This window comes from Barbus barbus (assembly GCF_936440315.1).
Source record: "Barbus barbus genome assembly, chromosome: 4".
Classification (NCBI taxonomy): domain Eukaryota; kingdom Metazoa; phylum Chordata; class Actinopteri; order Cypriniformes; family Cyprinidae; genus Barbus; species Barbus barbus.
The window spans coordinates 23,186,561-23,209,094 of NC_136732.1; the positions used below are offsets into that span (position 1 = coordinate 23,186,561).

Genomic DNA, 22,534 nt, shown 5'->3' on the forward strand with positions numbered 1-22,534 from the left:
ATTTTAAATCTAAATTATTTCCACTGAAATACAATCATTTCTACAGTTAGCGCAGTAAAGTTTAGTGGCAGTTTAAGTGTTAGCTTTTTTTACAAAGACATATTTTCTCTACAAAGTTATTGTTATTCATGCAAGTGAGAAACTGGTGAAATTTGTAAAAACCCACTCCATTCTTCCAACATACACTTTGATCTTAACTGGCAAAACAAATATTATTATTTCAATGCTTAAAATAACTGAATTTTGCTATAATATATCTATGAAAAAATAAAAGTGTTAATAAAGTTAAAACTTTCCCTGTTGAATTATTAATTGAATGAGTGAATGGAAGTCACACTTTCTGGTTTCTTTAAATTAGTCCTGTCAATAACTAAAATATAACTTATCACACATTTTTCTGTAATTAATAGTGATAAATTTCACCTAACATTAAAATGTGTAATAGAGTTTTAGGCTATATTACAATATAGATTTTCACATTGAATCTTGAAAATAATGTTGAAAATAATGTAAGACAGTATAATTGTTTAATACCATCTTTTTACTAAGTACTACCTAAATGATAGATAGATAGATAGATAGATAGATAGATAGATAGATAGACAGACAGACAGACAGACAGACAGACAGACAGACAGACAGACAGACAGACAGACAGAGAGAGAGAGAGAGAGAGAGAGATAGACAGACAGACAGACAGACAGACAGACAGACAGACAGAGAGAGAGAGAGAGATAGACAGACAGACAGACAGACAGACAGACAGACAGACAGACATAGATAGATAGATAGATAGATAGATAGATAGATAGATAGACAGACAGACAGACAGACAGACAGACAGAGAGAGAGAGAGAGAGAGAGAGAGATAGACAGACAGACAGACAGACAGACAGACAGACAGACAGAGAGAGAGAGAGAGATAGACAGACAGACAGACAGACAGACATAGATAGATAGATAGATAGATAGATAGATAGATAGATAGATAGATAGACAGACAGACAGACAGACAGACAGACAGACAGACAGACAGACAGACAGACATAGATAGATAGATAGATAGATAGATAGACAGACAGACAGACAGACAGACAGACAGACAGACAGACAGACAGACAGACAGACAGACAGACAGACAGACAGACAGACAGACAGACATAGATAGATAGATAGATAGATAGATAGATAGATAGATAGATAGATAGACAGACAGACAGACAGACAGACAGACAGACAGACAGACAGACATAGATAGATAGATAGATAGATAGATAGATAGATAGATAGATAGATAGATAGATAGATAGATAGATAGATAGATAGATAGATAGATAGATAGATAGTCTGTCTGTCTATTCTAGCTTCTTATTAAGTCACTGTCATGCATTGTCTGCAACACATTTCTTTCCCAATTCGTCTTTCAGCCATTTTCTCCTCTGCTCTTAAGCCTCTTAAAAGTCCTCCTCCCTATTCCTAACACGTTTTTACTTTTAGAGCTATTTTAAGTGTTAAGAAGCTTTGTGAATAACTTTTTTCTTTACTAGGATCTGGTGTTGTAGTCAAGAACACCTAAACCAAGACCAAGTCAAGACCAAGACTTTTAGGGTCTGAGACCAAGACAAGACCAAGATCAACCAATTCGTTCAAAGCAGCTCATTTATTCAATAATGAATCACCTCTGTGTGTTGTTCGGAAACACAACAGTTGCTATGGATTACAGGACTTTGTTGGGAACTATTTTTGTTACCGAAATAGCACAAAAAAATGTAAATAAAAACATGGAAAAACAGGAAGTGGTTTTTATGGGATGTTCTATTTGTCTTGTTTTCTCCGCACTATGGGAGAAAGCTACAGAGAATATAGCCATTCATTACAGATGCGGCTATAGCAGCATCATCGAGCGATGAGTATGCCACAAAACCATAACCCATGCTGTGTCTTTTCTTCATGATCACCGTTGCTCTGGTGACTTCTCCAAAAGCAGAGAATAGGGAGCCCAGCTCCTCACTGCCCAAGCTACACGGCATGTTTTGGACATGAAGCCTTTCTTTTGGGGAGGTTTGGAGCTGCTCTTTGGCTCTGTCTGGTGTTCCTCGTATGCCTTTAAATGGCATACGGACACTAGATAGCCATTGAGCAGTGTGCCATCCAGCTTCTTAAAAACTAATTCAGCGGCCTCGAGTGTGGCGTAATGAAACCATAGCCTTTTGGTTCACCGTTACTGTCACACACCACTCTGCTCGACAGGATTTCCCCGAAGCGAGAGAAAGTCCTGCATAAAGCAAGGTCATTGATGTCCCTTGCTAGGCCCTTAATAATTATATTACTGATTACACTTTTTCTCAGAGTGGAGTAAGTTTCGGCCCACATGATAAGATTTGGTTTGCAAACAAGCTCAAGCAGAGCATTCAGGGCGTTTTTCGCATATTGACGGTGTGTCAAATTAACATAACCAAACCCACGAGACAGCTTGGTTTTGCTGTCTCTGCACACCTGCACGAAACACATGGGTCCAAATGACTGAAATGTTTTATACAACACTTGTTTGGTTACATGTGGCTGCAAATCACCCACGAACAAATAGCCATATGGATGGCATCATTTTGACTGTTTACAAAGGAGATTGTCAAAAAGTGCTTCGTACAAAGCGAATCACTGTAGAACTCACTGACGTAATTAGTTCATTTACAACTGAAGTAACCGGCCATTTAAAACCAAAGCTTCATGATGTTTTATTAATCAGATTTTATTTTCTAATCTAGATTATCTAGAGAGTAATTTGCGCCATAAAAAATGCTACAGATTTATCTGCTGATCTTTGTGGAGTGGCCTGCTGAAAAAAACTATAGACACCATCACAAAATTTGTAATGGTTTTACTGGTTATAATGGGACTTGTATTGGTATTAATGGGAACTGTAATGGACCCTGTTGGTCTCTACTGGTAATTGGTCTCTTTCTATTGGTGGCTTGATAAAATCAATAAACCCTAATGGAATATGTCCCAAAACCCTTTTTTAATAGTTTTAATGGTTAAATGTTCATGGTTTGTAAGGTATTTGTAGTGGAAACCATTAGAATTTTCTGTGATGGTTCTATTGTTTTTTGTTTGTTTGTTTTTTTCTCAGCATACACAATAAATGAATGAATTAAAAAAGAAACTGGAGCATTCCTGAGCCCGGTTCAGAGCTGGTTGAACGAGTCCTGTGAGAAATCGTTGTTTTCAGTATAAGTATATGCCTGCAGGAGGCAGTACTGCACAGATTTCCACAACCTGCAAACTGGAAATGAACTCTTTTTTTCTTGTAAGAATAAACTTTTATGAAAATGAGCCAAATTGACATTTCACCCTTTTCACTTCCAGTGGAAAGGAAAAACAGGCAAACGCTACGAAAGATTCACCTTGAGGCGTTTAACTCTTTGAAAGGTTGTTAATACGGTCAAACCAAAAGATTTTCAGACACCTTCAACATTTCTCACATTATCACAGTTTATTCGCTATTGTTTAGAAAATGGTAATAAGAAAGAACTCAAGAGTTAAACTGCGTCAGAACAAATGAATCTTGATAATGTCAGATAGCTTTGATAGAAAGGTATGTAATGAAGTAGGTTGAATAGCTGTCAGCTGTAAAATTTACACAAAGTACACAATTAGATTCTAATTTAGGTCAACCAATTACCTAGCAATGCTTAATTTTGTTCAGTCTGTGGTTTAAAAAGGTCACATTAGCAATTAAAGAAAAACACTTAAGCAAAACATGGCCAGGTCAAAGTGTTAGAATAATTTTTGGTCCCAATTTCTTTTTAAAAATCAATTTTACTGGTAGTCCACTTTATGAAGAATTTTGGGGTATAATATGTCACAGTTTACTTTATTTTGCTATCCTCACTTACATAAATTAACTATAGTTTTAGTTACTTTTTCTTATTTGTAAGTCGCTTTGGATAAAAGTGTCTGCTAAATGACTAACAGTAAAAAGTAAAGAGTGTAAAGACCATCGACTCTACCGTGCGACTCCACCGGGCAGGGACACCGGCAAAGAATAGAAGTATCGCTTTTTAGTTTTATTTTATTTATTTATTTTCCTTTATATGTTTACTATTGAAATGTTGTTGTTGTATGCATTTGTCAATTTTATTTAATTTCTGTATTTTCTTAAATGGGTGCGTATAGAGTATTTACAGTGTAAACTTTTAGTTTTAGTTACTTTTTCTTATTTGTAAGTCGCTTTGGATAAAAGCATCTGCTAAATGACTAAAAGTAATAGTGTCCTGCACCCACTAGTAAAAAAATTATATCTGGTGTCTGAATAATTTCTAGTTTGACTGTATGTCTGGTGCTTTGTTAATTGTGTGGATATTTCACAATTTGCTTCGTACAGTCAGTTTAACGGCATTCAATTCAAGAGGCTAAACTTTAGCATTCAAATGAATTGTTCATGCACATGTTACATTGTCCTTAGTAGCCACAGATTCATTACAATGGAAATGAATGGGGCCAAACATCCAGTTTCAGTGTAGCCACAAGATGTAAACTAGGTGTTGATATTACGGAAAAACACTTGGATTACTTCTTTGTATCCAGTTTTACATCTTTGTTGCAATGACAAACCCTAAGGAGACTGTAAAATTTGATTTAAATAGATTTACATCTCAAACACACAAGTTCTCCAGAGGAATGAAGGTAATTTGATCAAATTCACCTACAACAGCTTCATATCATTGCTTTTTTCAAATGCATTCCCATTCACTTCTATTGTAAAAGCTTCAATGTAAACTCAAACGAGGAGTCTTAATAATGATTGTGGTGATCGAGCTTGTTTTGAACCCTTAGTATTCCTTTATGCAAAAATCTGTTAATTAAATTACATGAAAATATATTATGACCATATAACACAATTCAAATGGAATTTAATTTATTTTCAATTTGGAAAAAACAAAAAGCAGTGTTTTTACAGCTATTAAGAAATGAATATTACACACAATAAAGTTAAACCATTCGAATGTGAATGTTCAAAGGCAATGAAGCTTATATATTTACAAAAATATACATTTTCTCACCCATTTCTTAAAATTACGCCCATAAACAATATTCTCATTATGTTTTCCACTATGGTTTGACACTTTGCAGTGTTGTCATGTTACACATGAAGGCTTGATCTCAAGGTTGCATTATGCAGCAATAAGATGTGCTGTTGTTTTATAGTCATTCCTCAGACTGCATGCCCATCTGTTTCAGCATCTTCTGCTCCCTTCGGTTTCTCATGCGCTCCTTGAAATCCTCCAGCTCTTTCCTCTGTTTCAGCATGAAAAACGGCACATGTAAAACAAAACTTGTCATTGCATCTCACTTGTATAAGCAACACATATGTTTATCTTAAGTATTCCTGTGGGATGCTGCTGCTGAATAGTAAACCTAACCTAACCACTGGAGTAAAAATAGTTTGATTACAAGTGTGCATCAAATTAAAGAGATTACTTACATGCATTTTCTCATCAGGTGGGAAGATCTCCCTCTGAAAAATGTGAAAATATAATGTGATCATACAACAGGAACTGCATAACGTTACAGAACTGCTCAATATACAATGCTATAACACTAATATTGGCTTATTAGGCCAGTAATGAACCTTTCGCTTCACGATGTATTCTTCAAAATACTCCGCTTGGTTTGATATCCAAAACATCGCCACTGGAAACGACAGATACACCATCATCTGTTTAAAATAAACATTACACATCTGTAATCTTCACATTGTATCCCTTATTCCCTCATGCGCGGTAGTGAGCAACGCATCGAGTTTAGTGCGACAGCTTCTGGAAGTCTTTGTATTTCCCAAGAGATGGTTTAGTCTATTGACATATAGTTTATTTAGACACACCGACCTGCTCACGAGTGTAAATGTAATTAAACTCACCCTAAAAACTTCTATTTTAACCCCCATGTCCTACAGCTTGACAGTCACGTATTCAAGCACTTCCTGTTTTGTAGGATGTCAAAATAAAAGTCGCGCTGAGCACGCTCAGTCTCAGCCGTTTTCACGCACAATGAAAATACTTCTTCTGGACACGTATGAGTGTTGTTTTAAAGACATGCATGTGAATTTACTATAAATCTCGAGATGTGTAATTTAGACTTTTTTCTTGTAACAAAACATCTTCCAGCAGACTCCTTCCTCTTATGTAAGCCAGCTGCAGGCTTATGAAAGCGCGTGCAATCGTTGACCGGATGCAAGTACAGCAGCATGATGTAAGCATGCAGTAACTTTACATCAGATACACTGTACGGCAGTTGCTCCTTCCATCTGTAAGACCAATATTGGTCTTACAGATGCAAGTTTTTGCATCTGAACTCTTCATATGTTTTTGCTGAATAAATAACCTTTCCATTTATGTATTTGTTAGGATAGGACAATATTTGACTGAGATGCAACTATTTGAAAATCTGGAATATGGAAAAAAAAATCTAAATATTGAGAAAATCTCCTTTAAAGTTGTCCAAATTAAGTTCTTAGCAATGCATATTACAAATAAAAAATTAAGTTAATATATTTACAGTAGGAAATTTACAAAATATCTTAATGGAACATGATCTTTAATTATTATCCTAATGATTTTTGGAATAAAAGATAAATCGATAATTTTGACCCATACAATGTATTGTTGGGTATTGCTACAAATAAACCTGTGCTACTCATGACTGCTTTTGTGCTCCAGGGTGTACTTGACATTTCATCATTTTCCCTGGAGTTTTCTAAGGCGTCAAACAGTAAGACAACCCTTTTAACTACACGAGTTGCTTATGAAGTCATCAGATTCTTTGCACCATTTCAACTCCAATCTATCAGAGGAGTGAAAACTGATATGCAGCAACACTGTAGCAGGTGGACTGTGTGTAGAGCTGATGAATTAGAAGAGAGACGACTCATTTTTTGTTTCGTTTTAATTTTCTATAAAAGAGATGTTTATTTCATGATCATAACAGACTGAACACATTGACCTCGATAGCCCACGCACATACCAAACAGTAATCGAGGAAAATGTTGAACAAACCCAAAAGAAAAAAAAAAAAAAAATACCTGAATAAAGCAAACTCTCTGCTGAGCTGCAGGTCAGCACATTCTCCAGAAAATCCGAATCTATGGCACATAATGTCCAACTGTTACCATGGAAAAAGAAAATGCATGTAAAGGCTTGAAGGAATGAAGTGTTTCTCTTCTTTGAACTTTTACAGACCAAATTAACAAAAGAAAAAGAAAAAATAGATATTTATATAAGTGGACTTCATGAGGAAGAACAAGAACCAAAAAAAAGTTTGCAAAGCATCGTTTAAATGAAGTGTTGTTGCGATTGAAACCTCTGGGTAAGAACACCCTCCCCAGCCACATACCGACAACCGTACTGACATGACGTATACATCCAAACATCCAGACACACACACGTTGATGACAATGATGATTGGACATGTCCTCTTAGCAGTTTCGAGAAAAAACAACAACAAAAAAAAACAAAAAACTAGTTGTTCGGTGTATATTTAAGAAGCCCAGCTAAAACTAGATTTAAACCTGAATATTGTAAATGGGTAAAATATAAAATGATTACTTTCCGTTTTTGTCTCTTAAACACAAGCTCTCGCCCCTAACCCCCCCAATTTTCCCCTCCCAGTCCAGCCGTACCCCTCCCTCGCCCCCCCAAGAACATATATGCCAACTAGAATCGCAATACAATACAGGCACTGGAGAAAACACTATAAGAGAAAACTCAGAGGACCTGCCAAGGTCTCGAATTGTGCCCCCCGCCCCCCTTGCTGAGTCAAATAACAGAATTAGAACACATCCACTATAATTGAACAAGAACAATGATAAATCAGAACGGTTTGATTTTTTTTCTTTTTTGTAGCTTTTTTCGTTCAAATTTTTTGTAATTATATCTAGCACAGCATACAGAGTTGTCTCTGCGCAGGTGTAATAAAATGATCTGTGAGAAGAAAAGAGGAGTCATGCAGAAACCAGCTGAGAGCTCCGTCGCGTTGGCCTGGTGTTCGCAAGACGCTCTCGAACGCGTGTACCAGTTGCGCAGAATTGCGTGTTTTCCTTCTATATGTATAATACACTTAAAATAGTTCTGGTATTCTTTAAATTATATTCAAACTAAAGGATGCTCAGAAACCGCCCTCGCAGGTCGATGCTCCGGCCCGCGGTGAGACTCCTCACCGGGTTTACGTGAAAACGATGAGCAATGAAAGTATATCTTCATGATTCTGTCCTCAATTAACACTTGTCAGAATAATGCATATATTAGGGTTTATCTTCTACAAGGCTACCTAAACTTTTAATGACGAGTGGGGAGAACAAGAAAATATATTTATATATTTAGAAAGACATGTTAAGTGAAGCGTTTCGAGTCTCGGTTATCAGCGCAAAAGGATACAGGTGTTTGGCATAGACATCAGAGGGTAAGGTGTTGGTAAGAGAGTTAAAAATATCTTAAAAAAGAAAAACAACAACGAATAAGAAAGAAACAAACAAAAGTACAACCAACCAATCAACCAAAACAGTAATTAAGAAAATACCTTTTTACAGTAGATCCTACATAATGAAAAATCTGCACATGATAACAGTGTGAAACACACCATCTTTAGTCATTTGTCACAGCCCCTGGTGAATATTATTTTGTCGTGGTTACAAGTCAGAGGTGTAAGGCGAGCTGGACTTCCTCTCCCGAGGAAGATCATCCTTAAGTGCCCCCGATCCCATCCTGCCATTTGCCTCGCAAAAAAGGGGAAGGAAGGATAGAGCCAAAACGAAACGATGGGAGGGAAACCAAATCAAACAGGAAACAAAGACGTTTTCTAATCCCCCACAGACATCTGGCGGTCGACGGATACCATAGTACAGAGAATCGGTACATTTCATTGTTGTCGTTTAGATATTCCTCCAGCGATCGCATGGTCCATTGCTCCCATATTCTGAATTAAGAGTCACACGAGTCCTGTCTTTCCCGCCATGGTCACAATGGCAAATCCAGGAAGAATGCCAGAGAGGCGGTGCCATCCCAGTGTGAGGGTCCCTCTTTCCGCTAAGGCAAAAGGAGAGCTACAACCTCCCTCTTGGGGCCTCAGCTTACGCATCGCTAGTTCAGGCTCTTCAGTGTTTCTTGTCGTCAGATGGGGTCTTTTTCCCTTACTGCTCTTTGAGTTCATTCTGTCCGTGCAGAGGAGAATCCATGAGCAGTTTCGCAGTTTCTCACTTCCTCTCGCTCTTCAGAACAAGTTCTCCTCAAAGATAGCCATCAAATCGCTTTGGAAATTCATGTCAATAGTAGCTGCCATCTGTAGAGGAGAAGAAAACAAAAAAATAGTATTCACAAATATCTACATTTATATGGAGAAGTGACTGAAGAAACTAGTGTAAACACCCTTTGTATACTGAGTTTGGGGGTCAGAGAGATCCTAGAAACTAATGTTTTTATTATGCATGTTTGCATTAAATTAATCAAAAGTGACAGTGAAGACATTTATAATATTACAACTGATTTTTCTTTTAACTTTCTATTCTAAGAAACCTATCAGTTTCCACAAAAATATTAAGCATCACAACTGTTTTCAACATTGATAAGAAATGTTTCTTGAGCAAATCATCGTATTAGATAGATTTCTGAAGGATCATGTGACACTGAAACCTGGAGTAATGTTGCTAAAAAAAATCAGCTTTCCATCACAGAAATAAATTACATTTTAAAATAGAAAACCGTTATTTAAAATTGTAATATAAGCTAGTATATGTATCAGTAAGGTGACTAGCTGTAACTCACCGCCTCTCTCCTCCTCCTCTCCTGTTCCCGGCGACGCGCAAGCTCCCTCTGCTGGTCAAGTGCACTCTGGGAAGCAGCAAGAGACTGGGGCGGGCCCTGGGAAGGCTGCGGGGCCGAGGGCGGTTGGGCCGGGTTCTGGGCTTGGGGCTGAGTTTGATGCTGCTGCTGCGGTGGCTGGACCTGCTGTTGCTCCTGCCGCCTGCGGGGCTCCTCTTGAGGCCTTCGAGACGTCTCAATGGAGTCCTCCTCATCTCGTCCCCTTCAGACAGAAAGGAAACATCTTGAAACTGCTAAAAACGGTCCTGTCATTAAAAATTACAGTTTCTGAATGGCTCTCTTACCGAAGTTTCTCTTGTTCTCTGCGCAGACGGACTTTCTCAACTTGCTCGGCCTGGGCCTTCAGGGCTTTCTCTCGCTCTTCCTTCTCTCTGGCCGCACGTCGAAACTGTTCGAAGCTGTCGCTGGAGGACTTCAGACCAGACGAAGGAGTGGAGGTGGATTTCTGTGCCAGGCTCGCCCAGGAACCCATGTTCTTCAGTTTCACATCCTGGGCACCAAATGAGGACACGTTATGAGGCATAGTAACGTAGAGTAACCATTAGAGAACCGTTGTATTCACTGAAAAGTATACCAAATGAAGTCATCCCTTCCACCCACCTGTACCTTTTTAGGCGCCACAGGAGTCTTGGGCTCCTGTTTGAATTTCTCTTTGTCCTGCATGGAAGCCGGTGGACCGCTCTGCTCAGAGGAGCGGATGACAGGACGGGAACTTTCAAGTAGTTTCATATCTGCTTCTAAAACATGATGATAAACATTTAGTTCTGGTCCACTAATTTGACTGGCAGAGCGGAACGGAGATTGTCTATAGTATAACCGTGCTGAGACGTTTCACTGTTTCAATTTTCTTGTCTGTGTTTGTGGCATGTGGGTGATGTTTAATGGAAGGAAAGTTGTGATTTTGCATGGGGTACAGAGCTTTTTTTTTGATAGCAAAACTTCATTCACATCTGTTCCAGACAAACATTTTTTTGTGCAATGCTTGTAATCAAAGACTGTAAAAAACATATTCTGGCGAAATCTGGTCCGAACAGTAGATATTACTTGATATTAAACTTGTTTACTGTATAAAAGCAATATGTATGCACACTGTGCTTAGTGTGAACATCTGTGCAATTGCATGCTCAGGAGTTTCACTCACTCTGTTGGCTGTGGCCTGGCATTGTGGGTTTGCTCTCAGGGTGTTTATGAGGGTCTTGTCTCATGGCTGGACTGAAGGGCTCACCACGCATCACAGGTGAAGGAGGCAGCTTCTCTTCTTTAATGCCACCCAAAGCTGAAGGACCTTGCTGTGGTTCCTAAAGTAAACAGAGCAAACAAACATCTAAAAAACCAAAAGCTATTCATCACATCACAAAAATCCATGTGGACACAGGAAAAAAATCCATGTCAGAGTAAGGAAATGGAACTGACCTTTTTGTGGACCTGAGGAGGGGACTGGTGGACTAAACCATACTGAGAGATTTGAGGGGAATGCATCATGAGCGGGGAGGGGTTATCTCGCATGTGTACTGTCGAAATAAAGACACCATTAATATGCAAGCATTTACAATGCTGACCAATACAAAAAAAACAAAAAAACAGCTGTTTGAACTCATCAGCTGTGGGACGTCTGTGCTGAAGATTCGGGGAAGCCCTGAAACTGCAGTTACAAACGACTCAATGTGAAGTAGTTGAGCTACACAGAAGTTACATTTGTAACAGTAGCAACACTACAAGTTGCTGACAGAAAATAGCTAACTACTTTTAACTATTTATTGTGGCAGCATTTTTCTTGCATAAAATAATGACAGCAAACACAAACATCTAAATTAACTTTTTTATTATTACTAATGTACCAAATATAATATTTTGCAGTGTAAACATTCTTTTTAGTACAAAAAAAAGAAGAAGTAAACAAACAATAAATAAATAGCTTGTTGTTAGCCCCACAATTAGCAATGGTAGTCAACTTCAGCTGTTAAATGAACCATTTCTTTACAACATCGTTGTGTTACCTGAGTTATAGGAGTCAGACTTGTGTTGACGTGGAGAGTGATGCTGTGGTGGCTGCTGCTGGATAATCTGCTGTGCTTTCGTGGAGGGCATGGAGACTTTGTGTTGACTAGGCTGCGTTTGCGTGGTCTGCACCGGGCCTTGAGAGAAGCTCAGCTGCTGCGAGTGTTGCATGTGTCTAGCCTGATGCTGCGAGAGCTGCGGGGAGGGCTGGGCTTGAGTCTGTACGGGAATCTGCGGAGGGGGCAGAGAGCTCTGCTGGCTCATCTGAGACTGAACCTGCACCGACTGCAGCAGAGACTGCTGGCCCGGCTGCTGCGGCCTGCTCTGCAAAGACTGCATTAGTGACGTTGGCAGCGGCTGCTGCAGGCGGTTCGGCTGCAGGTGCTGCAGGTACATGGGCAGGGGCATGGAGGGAACGGGCTCCTCGTCGTCCTCTAGCAGCATCTGTGGGGGCTGGGAAGAGAGCAGGCCCTGGGGAGTGAGCGTGGGTGGGGAGAGGGACCGCTGGCGGATTTGCTGGGGAGGATGCAGCAGGTGAGGAGGGAGGTGGTGCTGGGGCTGAGGGGGTTGCTGGGACTGGAGCTGCTGCGGCAGGGTCTGCTGCTGCTGGGGCGTGCTTTGCTGTGGAGGTTTAGGAGGTAGCGGGGCTGCCCTGTTACTGGGCCTTGAAGGCTGCTGGGGCATTGCGTTGTGCAGGGCTGCTAGGGACCAACGACACAAAGAGAGATGAAGACCACAAAAACATGATTAAGTAAAGGCTCAATATAGATCACCTGCAATTTTCAAAATAATTTTTGTAAACAAAAGTGCAAGAGAAAGTGAAGAATAGAGCCAATTGGAGCATTTCTACTACACACATTTTGAACCAATGAGAGGTGGGCAGTGTGAAAAGTGGCACGGTAGTCCAGCAACAGTAAAACTGGTTAATCCTACAACCATGGAAGAGATTCAGTTTTGTCTTTTTACTGTATTTTCTGGAAATTACGTCACATTATATGAAGCATCCTGCAATGTATATACAAAAGCGACTTGCATAATGCAATTGAAGTCAAGCACACAAAACATGCATAAACCGCAGACAACATCTGGACTTGTGCCAAATGTGAGATACGTGAGCCCAAGTTTATTTGTACAGCATGTTTCCCACACCCCGGTAGTTTCAGTTTCACTTTTAACAAATTTATTTAGGCTTGGTATTTATAATAAATGCTGTTTTAAATAAATGCCACTGTAATTTGTTTGTTTTATACTTGTATTTTTCATTCCTGTTCTGTATACCATTAAACGTAAATCGTTTGTTGTGAGGCGAATCAAAATGTTTTAAAAATGTATTTAAAATGTTTATAAACATTTAGTTTCACTTACCAGTATGTTATAGTATTCCTCATTGTAATAAAATGTGATGTTTTTGTTTCTCTCAACAATGCAATTTTGACCCGGTACACCCGGAAAGTACACGGTATTAAAGTATTTTGATGTAATAAACAGGAAGTTTCCACTCACCTGGGGATGGGAGGATGGGGTGCTGGTTCAGGAAAGGGTGCGTCTCAGGAGACACTGGGCCTCCTGGAGGGTGAGCGTTGAGGTGAGGCGGCGCAGGGGAGGGCGAGTCATTGGCATGGTGGGGAAGGTGCATGAGGGGCTGGACAAAGTGGGCCAGAGGGTCAAAGGGGTTTTCCAGGAGCTGCGAGGGCTCCAGAGCTGTGACGGGAGGCGGCATGTAAGTGGCAGGAGAGGGATGCTGCTGCTGCGGCTTCAGCTGAGCACTGGGCTGCAGCACAGGGGTCTGGGGTTGATGGGGAAGTTGTGGCTGAGGCATGCCTTGAGCCACTGCCTGACGATGAGCCTTCTTTCCTTCTCTCCCCCTCTTCTTCAGCTTAGAAACCATCCCTGAATTCATGAAGAGGAGATTCTTCATACAATGCAGTATCTTGAATCATTTAACATTTCAAAAGCGTAAGAAATGCAGCTGGTCATGTGTTATAGATCTACAGGGCTCACCTGTCTCCGAGTCTTCACTTTCTGAGGAGCTGGACTCGCTGCTGCTGCCCGACTCAGATGATGAGCCTTTTGTCTTTGCAGCACTCATTGCCTCCATGGACTTCTCTGGAAGGACGAGAAACAAAGAGCAACGACCCATAAGAATTTGTATACACTTGGTATTTATGACAGCATTAAATATAAGTGTAAAAAGGGATCCAATGTGTTTTAGAGACACACTAGTTGTGTTTACATTTTTGGAATCAGAATGAAACACTCTCTTTAAGATTGTGAAAGTTCTGTTTATATGAACCATACATTTTACAATCAGATTCATGTTTTCATCTACAAGTGATTTAATCTATTCTGAACAAAACTTTCAGTCTCTTCCAGTGACCAGTTTAAAAAAAAATCAGATCAAATGCAAAACAAATGTAAATCTACACGTCCTGGCACTGCGCATGTGCACAAGGTGTTTTTGAATCCGACTAAGAAGAGAGCTGGATTTAAACATTTACATGCTTAAGTTTTCCTGTTGATTGGATTACTTCAGGTCTTCTAAACCCCTTCCAATTTGATCAAGTTCATTTGGTTAGAGCTCAATCGAATCAGTTGTGATGTTTACATGAAGGCTACTTAATCCGATTGAGCAATGAATCCAATTATTAACTTTTTTGTTTGGTTGCATGTAAACATAGCTAGTGTGTTGCAATTACTCAAAAATACCTTTTTGCACATAACACATTTTGACAGTCAATGCTAATGCATCCCATACAACACTCTGGGACAATCTTGCTCCTGGAGGGCCACCTTCCAGCAGAGTTAAGCTCTATCCCTAATTAAACACACCTAAACCAGCTAATCGAGGTTTTCAGGATGACTAGAAACTTCCAGGCAGGTGTTTTGGAGCTAAACTCTGTAAGAATGTGGCCCTACAGCAGCAGGATTTGACACCCCTTCTCCAGGATTACCTACAAAACTGTCTCAAAACAAGTGTATGTACAGCCAATCCTGAATCTGTCTAAGCACTTTTGGTTGGCCCACCAGAGACAGAAGTGTTAACAGGTCATGTTAAAGAAGGTTTGCATAGTCCCTCACCACTGGCAGGCTTCTTCTTCTTGCGAAGGCAGGACGACACGTATCTCTCCAGCTCCCGCAGTGTAGAAGGCTTTAATGTCTCAAAGTCGATCTCAATCTCGTCCGGGTTGGAGTTCTTAAGCGAGGGCTCACGGGACTGGATGATGTGGACCACACGTCCCAATTTGTCTCCAGGCAGCTTATTAATGTCCAGACTCAGCTGTCTCTTTTCTTCATAGGACATAGGTTTACATTTCTCTCCAGCAGGCATGCCTGCCATTGCAGCTCCTCCTGTCAGACCCAGATCCTCCTCAGGATCCAGGCCCACCACAGGCTGCAGGGTTGGTGGAGCAGCACCTGGGGGAGCCATGGAGCGATTGCCCTTACCTCCCTCCTTCTTGCTATAGGGCATAAGACAACAAGAACTTCTAATTTTCAGTGACACCATACACTGAAAGTGTAAACTGCTAAATTCTTAGACTTTTCACATTGACAGAAGTGATTAAACCAAGTAATTTTGGATACTTTCTTGCCTAAAATGTGGTTGCATAACCAAATATAGCTCACCTCAGCTTCTTGGGCTTCTTAGGCAGAGGATCCTTGTTCTTAGGCTTTCCTTGAGCCTTGAGGGTAGGAGGCGGATCCAAGATCTCTTCCAGTGCAGGCATGACTCCCGCTTTCTTTTTGTGCTTGTCTTTCTTCTTCTCCTTTTCCTTCTCTTTCTTCTTTGGTTTGCTGGCCTGAGGCTGGGACAAGGCAGCCAGCTGCTCATGAACCGCTTTCAGCTGAGCAACAAAAGAGAAGAAACAAAATAGAATTAAAGTCTTCACAGTGGACAGTAAAGTAGAAACTTTTTTTACACTTCCAGTATCTGTGGTGACAGATCTTTGAGCCAGTCTGTCCTCGGAAAGACCTCTTTCTTAGGGACGTGCTGGCAAAAACTAAGCGTATATCTGCTCACTTGCTCCTGAAGCTCTGCTAGCCTCTGGGCTCTTTCCTCTTCAGAGTCGTCTGTGGAGGAGTCAGATTCAGATGAGGAATCACTGGAGCTGTCCAAGGACGAGGCTGTGCCCATGGGTGGCTGTGTCTTGACAGGAGCCGGGTGGAGCACTGGCGCAGAAGCGGGTGCCAGCATTTCCTCTGCCTCATCAGGCATTTTAGCAAAACGCATCTCAAACACATCCTACAAAAAGGGAAAACATTTTGATAAGACGATTCTAATCTTCATTTCAGAATTCAGCAATGCACACTTCATGTTACATTCTGACAGTGTCGTGGGTTTTGTGAAAACGGAGATGGAATGTAAACGCACAATTCACGCGAGTGAAAGAGCACGAAAATCTGACTAAATCCCCTATGACAGCTTGCAGTGTTACATATTATCGAGGCTGAGAAAAGAACAAAAATGCTGCAGACTACAGTTAAATGTAGTTATCATTATTTTCCATGTTCGTGGAGTAAATATTTTCACACGGTAGTCGGTATTTCGTATGTGTTTGGCCAACCAGTGCATATTTACGTCACTGGTAGTTCCTATAGAACTTTTTTAGACCCTACTCTGAAGTAGGAGCTCATTTAGTTCCCCCAAACGAGTTCCTTTAGTTCCTAGAACTAAATAATGTGTTACTAGTTCCTGTGGTGCAAACACTCCAAAAAGCGAGAATATCCGCCAATAGTTCTAGAAACTATGAAAAGGTTCCTCTGGTGCAAAAGCTCCTATAGAAACTATAAGAACGTGGAACGTTACTGGGGGTTTTTTGAACCGTTCATGGATTTGGCATTGGAAACATGAACGTTTTCATTTCCCAACCACTTTCACACTTTTCTGTCTATTAGGGTCAGAAATTAAGGCTTTTGACTTGGGGCCAAAAATGCCACAACAAATCAAGTTAAGGGGCCAAAAAAAGTCTATTTTGACTGTGGCAATTAAAGTAAAGTGAGAAAGTGAATGAAAAACAGATTGCAGCATTACATTTAGCTCTAGATCTGCTCACATCACATTTTTTTAACGTTTTCTTTTTTGCAGCATTGAGCATTACACGCTACACTTAAGTCATAGAGGCTTCAGTGATAGACACCGCTTTCTTTGCTCGCTTTCTGTATATAGTTTATTCCCAGTTTAAATAACTTTTTCCAATCTACTAAAATAACCAATGTTAAGTAGTCTTGAAATTTGCAATGCATAAACTGTTTTTAGTTTTTGTCTATAGACCCTTTTTCTGTTAGTAAACATTGTGACTTTTTTGTGGGCGGAGCTTAGGTGGAGGCAGAAAGATTCCCCTGACCGCTAGCAATGAAGTTTGTTACCTTGTTTTTTTAACAATAACTGGATAAATTCCCGATTTTACCTGCATATGTAAGGTCACTCACTGTCCGGGACCACGACTGTTATTTGAAAAGGTTAACTTTAATGGACGAAACCAGATTGGCCGACACGCACATGCTTTTACTCAAAGGATGGATGATCTGACAGGATTACCTCCGGCTGAGTGACTCACATCTAACGTTAATGTGTATAAATAAGACAAACTCACCGTGTCTATCTAGTCATGAAGATGTATATATACACTGAACAAAATTATAAACGCAACACTTTTGTTTTTGCCCCCATTTTTCATGAGCTGACCTCAAAGATCTAAGACACTTTCTATGTACACAAAAGGCCTATTTCTCTCGAACATTGTTCACAAATCTGTCTAAATCTATGTTAGTGAGCACTTCTCCTTTGCCAAGATAATCCATCCACCTCACAGGTGTGGCATATCAATATGCTGATTAGACAGCATGATTATTGCACAGGTGTGCCTTAGGCTGACCACAATAAAAGGCCATCAAAAGTGAAGTGAAGTGACATACTGCCAAGTATGGTGACCCATACTTGGAATTCGTGCTCTGCATTTAACCCATCCAACGTGCACACACACAGCAGTGAACACACACACACCGTGAACACACACCCGGAGCAGTGGGCAGCCATTTATGCTGCGGCGCCCGGGGAGCGGTTGGGGGTTCGGTGCCTTGCTCAAGGGCACCTCAGTCGTGGTATTGAGGGTGGAGAGAGCGCTGGACATTCACTCCCCCCACCTACAATCCCTGCCGGCTGGAGACTCGAACCCGCAACCTTTGGATTACGAGTCCAACTCTCTAACCATTAGGCCACGACTTCCCCAAGATGATGTTTTAAGCTCCTTGTGTAGCCAAATCTGTGCTGGTTTGAATTGGCCGCCTCCAGTTTTCGCCTCCAGCTAGCACTGTGACGTAATTGTGACATCGGCCCTAAAAGGGTCTATAGCCAGAATAATGTAGTCTCTAATAATGTATTTTATATTCTCAACACGTGTTATTGATAAACACTAAACCATTATTACAATATCAAGAGCAAAAATTAACAATTGTCATGATACGTGCCCTGTAATGAGTTGCTGTTTTTATTCAATTTTTTTTTATTAAATTAATAATTTTTGTACTTTATGCATGCATGCTCTTTACTTTAGAAAACAAGTCAAATATTGCCCCATAATGGAGAAGTTACTTTCTGACTCTGCTGTCAGTGCATCACTAGATCTACCAGATACAACAAAGACTGGTAATGCAGCATGGTCTACTGCAAGTCACAGACAAACTAAATACTGACTAGCCATCTTGACGGCAGGCTAACAAAAACAAACACTTGCCATGCAAGCCCTAATGTACACAGTGTTTTGGAGGTATGCACGTACCTGCAGTTTGCGTGCCATAGCCACCACTTCATGGTCTGGAGGGTTGTACTTATAGCAGTTGGAGAACATTAACCGTACATCTGCTGCAAACTCCTGAGCATCTCTGTACTGTCTGTTTTCCAACTTGTCCTGTACAACCAAAGAGAACACTGAACAAATAAGCATGGAAAGCAAGAGTGGCATCCTCTGACTGAGAACCTGCAGCTAGATTTTCACCTTAATAGTGCTGAGGTCCATGGGATGTTTGATGATGTCATGGTAATCGTGCAGCCCTAAAGCATCCACATCTACTGGCTTGTAGAAGGGCCAAGCATATGCTGCATGCTTCTTAGCAAACATGTCCTTCACAATGCCGGAGCAGTAGCGTAGCTGCTCTTGTTGCTTGGGGCTGTGGGTCCCAGTGATGGGTGTCCAATGGTGCTGGGAGTCCGGTGCCTCCTTTTTGGATAGTTTGCTTGGTCGTGTAGTATCCCGGCGTGGCAGAGTCTTTCCTGACTTCGACTCAGCAGGTGAGGACTCGTTCAGCGGGTCGTTTGCCGTAGGTGTTGTGGTGTCTGCTTTCCTTTTCTGACTTTTTCTCTGCTGCTGATGCAAAAAAAGTGAGTGAGGACAAAGACACAAGACTAAAAACTAAGAATGACACTGTGTTTGAATGTTACGGGCCAACTTACTTTGTGAGGCATTGGGATGGGGCTTTGTAGAATAGGAGGGGCGCTCTGCTGCATGAGCATGGGCGGCAGGGCGGTTTGGGTCGGAGGAGGCACAGCCGTCATCATGGGGACCTGTGGGTTGCAGTCAGTGGGGCCCATAGAAAAAGGTGGCCCTAATTGAGGCGCAAGGGGAGGGTGCGTAGGGAGCGAAGGGGGTACTCGAGGGGGCAAGGCTTGCATGGTAGGCTGGGGAGGTAAAATAGGTGGACCCTGTAGTGGTCCTCTCATTTGTGGCCCAGGGGCAAGACTGGAAAGGCCACGTGTTTGAGGGATTGTAGACGAAGACTCCAGGCCAGGTGCAATTTTCAGGTTAATGTCTAATAAAGCAGAGAGAATACAAAAGGAATTAAAATGATAATTTGAGATGTCTAAAACAAGCATTTCTGTGATCATAATGTGATGCTACAAAATTCATCATAAAGGAGAGCGATTCACAGCAAGAGGCATCATTCATTTTCAGTGTTGGGGAAAGTTACTTTTAAAAGTAATGCATTACAATATAGCGTTACTCCCTAAAAAAGTAACTAAATTTGAAAATAATGCATTACGTTACTTTTTAAATCTGGGCAGGGCTTGCTTGTTTGGTTTAGTACAAAAAAAGTTATATTTTTGGCAAATGCAAAAGCCCTTTCACACCAAAAGTTAAATGAATACTCAGGCTGAAGGAAATCTAAATTCACGTAGAAAAACAGAAGAAAGTTCAACACACTTCAGCAATAAAAAAAAAAGCACAAATGTTTATCTAGAGCAGTGATTTTCAAACTTTTTACAGCGGCGTACCCCCTGGGGCAGGGCTCCAAACTGCGACTAAAATGGTCGCATTTGCGACCAAAAATATTAATTTGCGAGTGAAGTTTTTGCTGAGGTCGCCACTGGCGACTATATATAATTTGCATGAAAGGACTTTTTTCCCGATTGTTTTGCGCTCACATCTTTTGTTATGTTCACGTATTAAACTTACATAAGACGATGCGCATCAAAGTTTTACTGGAAAAGAGTTTCAAACAGTCCTCGTCTCTGCTGCACACAGTCTGCTGAACGCAGTGAGAGAGACCTGAAAGGTGATAATATAAACACCAGTACCCCGCGTCCACACGGTCCGTGTATGTATGGGAAGCCATTCAAACCAAAAGTGGGACGAGACAGCGGGGGTTTACAGAGCTCGCGCCGCGCTGACATGTCATCTGCGCGGTTCAATGGTCCGAGCCGCGCGGCCGATTTGTCAGCGCAGCGCGGACGTGTTACCTAGCGACACCCAATGGGCAGCGCGGCGCGAACAATCCTCACCAGCGCTGCGCTGACCAATCTAAACAGATACAAGTTCATTTGGCGCCACTCAATTACATTTTACCCATAAACCTCTGCTATTATTAATGTAAATGAGTGAGGTAAAATGGCTAGGCGCATTGTAGAAACAATTTTAACTACTCCTGACATTTTGAATAGAATTGAGGAGGCTCTAGGGGACAGAGACATTCATTCAGAAAATGAGAGACGAAGACTTTTTAACCGTTTGCCACAAACCAGACCCATTCCAGTTCGCACGTAACTTCAGTGGTGAGGCCTCACGGGGAACTGTAAACATGAGAAGAAGGTAAAATAGTGAATAACAATGTATATGCTATTCGTCTAGCAAAGTATTTGCATTTAGTCATAGACATAGTTACACAAGTGCACAATTGCACAGGTGGTCCCTTCATTAGAGAAGTGTGTCTATTGACCTCCCCGGAAACCACAGTTGTACCAAAGGGAATGGCTAGAGTCCAACTCCTAAATAATGGTTAATAACCAGGTCAATAGACACACTTCTCTAATGAAGGGACCACCTGTGTTTCTTTGGCACCTAAAGGAAATAAGAAAATGCAATTGTGCACTTGCATTTTCATTATCTAATTCAGAAATAACATATCTTACTTCAGGCAGTTAAATACTCAATTATAGGCTAACTATGTCTATGACTAAATGCAAATACTTTGCTAGACGAATAGCATATACATTGTTATTCACTATTTTACCTTCTTCTCATGTTTACAGTTCCCCGTGAGGCCTCACCACTGAAGTTACGTGCGAACTGGAATGGGTCTGGTTTGTGGCAAACGGTTAAAAAGTCTTCGTCTCTCATTTTCTGAATGAATGTCTCTGTCCCCTATTCCGCGCGGCTCGGACCATTGAACCGCGCAGATGACATGTCAGCGCGGCGCGAGCTCTGTAAACCCCTGCTGTCTCGTCCCACTTTTGGTCCGGATCGCGCGAGTGGAGAGTATCGCACTTAATGCTCAGGCGCGATCTCTTTAGCACCTCAGTTAAAGCAGCAAGTGAACCCATTATATATTTCGATTTACTACTATAGTATGAAATGAACATGATCAAAAGGTAGGCAATAAGAAAGCCTATAGTACAACTTACTGAAATGTTTTATGTAAAAGCTCATTCAGTGTTTCAAACTGAGGAAATGTATAAAGCTTGTAAACATTGCATTGTAATACATTTACCTCAGAATAACCACTCAGTGTCCATAAACTCATCAGTCAGCTAGAAAAATAACTATAAAGGGGAGCGTTTTGCTATATTCATGCGCTGTTGCATATTAATATTTTTACTTATTCTGTTGTACATGATTCAACTCCTCCTATAAAATTGCATTTTACTAATGAAGAAAAACAGACTGAATGTGTGAAAGACGTGACAACATTTATAGCATGCACTGCACTCAGTTGCCAAGTGATGCTTATGGTCCATGATATTGGTACAGATTCTGTGTAACAAACAATTCTTTGTGACTGTATATTTCAAGTTGTAAAAGACATTTAATTCACACTTTAAGTGAACCTTAGTCCCCCGGTCGACCTGATCATCTACAAGATGGATTAAAATGCTGATAAAGCCTAGAAAAGATAAGACATAAACACATGACAAAATGATTGAAATGTTAAAATAGGGGGGAAAAATAAAATGATAATAATAAAATAAACCACTTTTTTTCCTGTGGCACCTAAAAAAATAATTTGGCGCCTAAGTTTTTCTTTTATAGGAGCCAATGGCTCCTTACTCGATTTTTTTGTCTGGAGCCCTGCCCTGGGGTATTTAACGTTCTTCTGCGGACCTCCTCTCTTCCACTTAGACCACAGTCACACCTTTTCTATTAAAAGGACAATATTTGCCCCCTTAAATTGATTTA

The 22,534-nt window shown here is 40.8% G+C and overlaps 2 protein-coding genes across 10 annotated transcripts in view; both read right to left on the reverse strand.

The window, feature by feature from the left end:
• Positions 1-4,826: 4,826 nt before the first annotated feature.
• LOC306865406 (protein PET100 homolog, mitochondrial-like) lies at positions 4,827-6,036 on the reverse strand. The gene is made up of 4 exons (XM_079409985.1): positions 5,921-6,036; positions 5,633-5,719; positions 5,486-5,518; positions 4,827-5,298 (listed from the first exon to the last, which is right to left on the reverse strand). The coding sequence occupies exons 1-4, from the start codon at positions 5,945-5,947 to the stop codon at positions 5,209-5,211; spliced, it is 237 nt and encodes a 78-aa protein (XP_079266111.1). The 5' UTR covers positions 5,948-6,036; the 3' UTR covers positions 4,827-5,208.
• Positions 6,037-6,952: 916 nt separating this feature from the next.
• LOC306869075 (bromodomain-containing protein 4-like) overlaps positions 6,953-22,534 on the reverse strand; it is a 65,522-nt gene continuing 49,940 nt past the window's right edge. For 4 of the 9 annotated variants that reach the window (XM_079415665.1, XM_079415664.1, XM_079415663.1 and 1 more), the window contains 15 exons: positions 19,318-19,673; positions 18,863-19,228; positions 18,647-18,775; positions 15,889-16,110; positions 15,495-15,712; positions 14,949-15,328; positions 13,872-13,976; positions 13,374-13,760; positions 11,870-12,568; positions 11,286-11,383; positions 11,014-11,170; positions 10,473-10,609; positions 10,157-10,362; positions 9,816-10,074; positions 6,953-9,333 (listed from right to left, as the gene is read on the reverse strand). In XM_079415665.1, coding sequence (XP_079271791.1) covers positions 9,265-9,333; positions 9,816-10,074; positions 10,157-10,362; positions 10,473-10,609; positions 11,014-11,170; positions 11,286-11,383; positions 11,870-12,568; positions 13,374-13,760; positions 13,872-13,976; positions 14,949-15,328; positions 15,495-15,712; positions 15,889-16,110; positions 18,647-18,775; positions 18,863-19,228; positions 19,318-19,673 — 3,788 coding nt within the window. In that variant the 3' untranslated portion in view covers positions 6,953-9,264. Of the gene's footprint in view, positions 9,334-9,815; positions 10,075-10,156; positions 10,363-10,472; positions 10,610-11,013; positions 11,171-11,285; positions 11,384-11,869; positions 12,569-13,373; positions 13,761-13,871; positions 13,977-14,948; positions 15,329-15,494; positions 15,713-15,888; positions 16,111-18,646; positions 18,776-18,862; positions 19,232-19,317; positions 19,674-22,534 lie in introns of all 9 variants that reach the window. The other 5 variants (XM_079415662.1, XM_079415661.1, XM_079415658.1 and 2 more) reach the window with 3 other exon arrangements.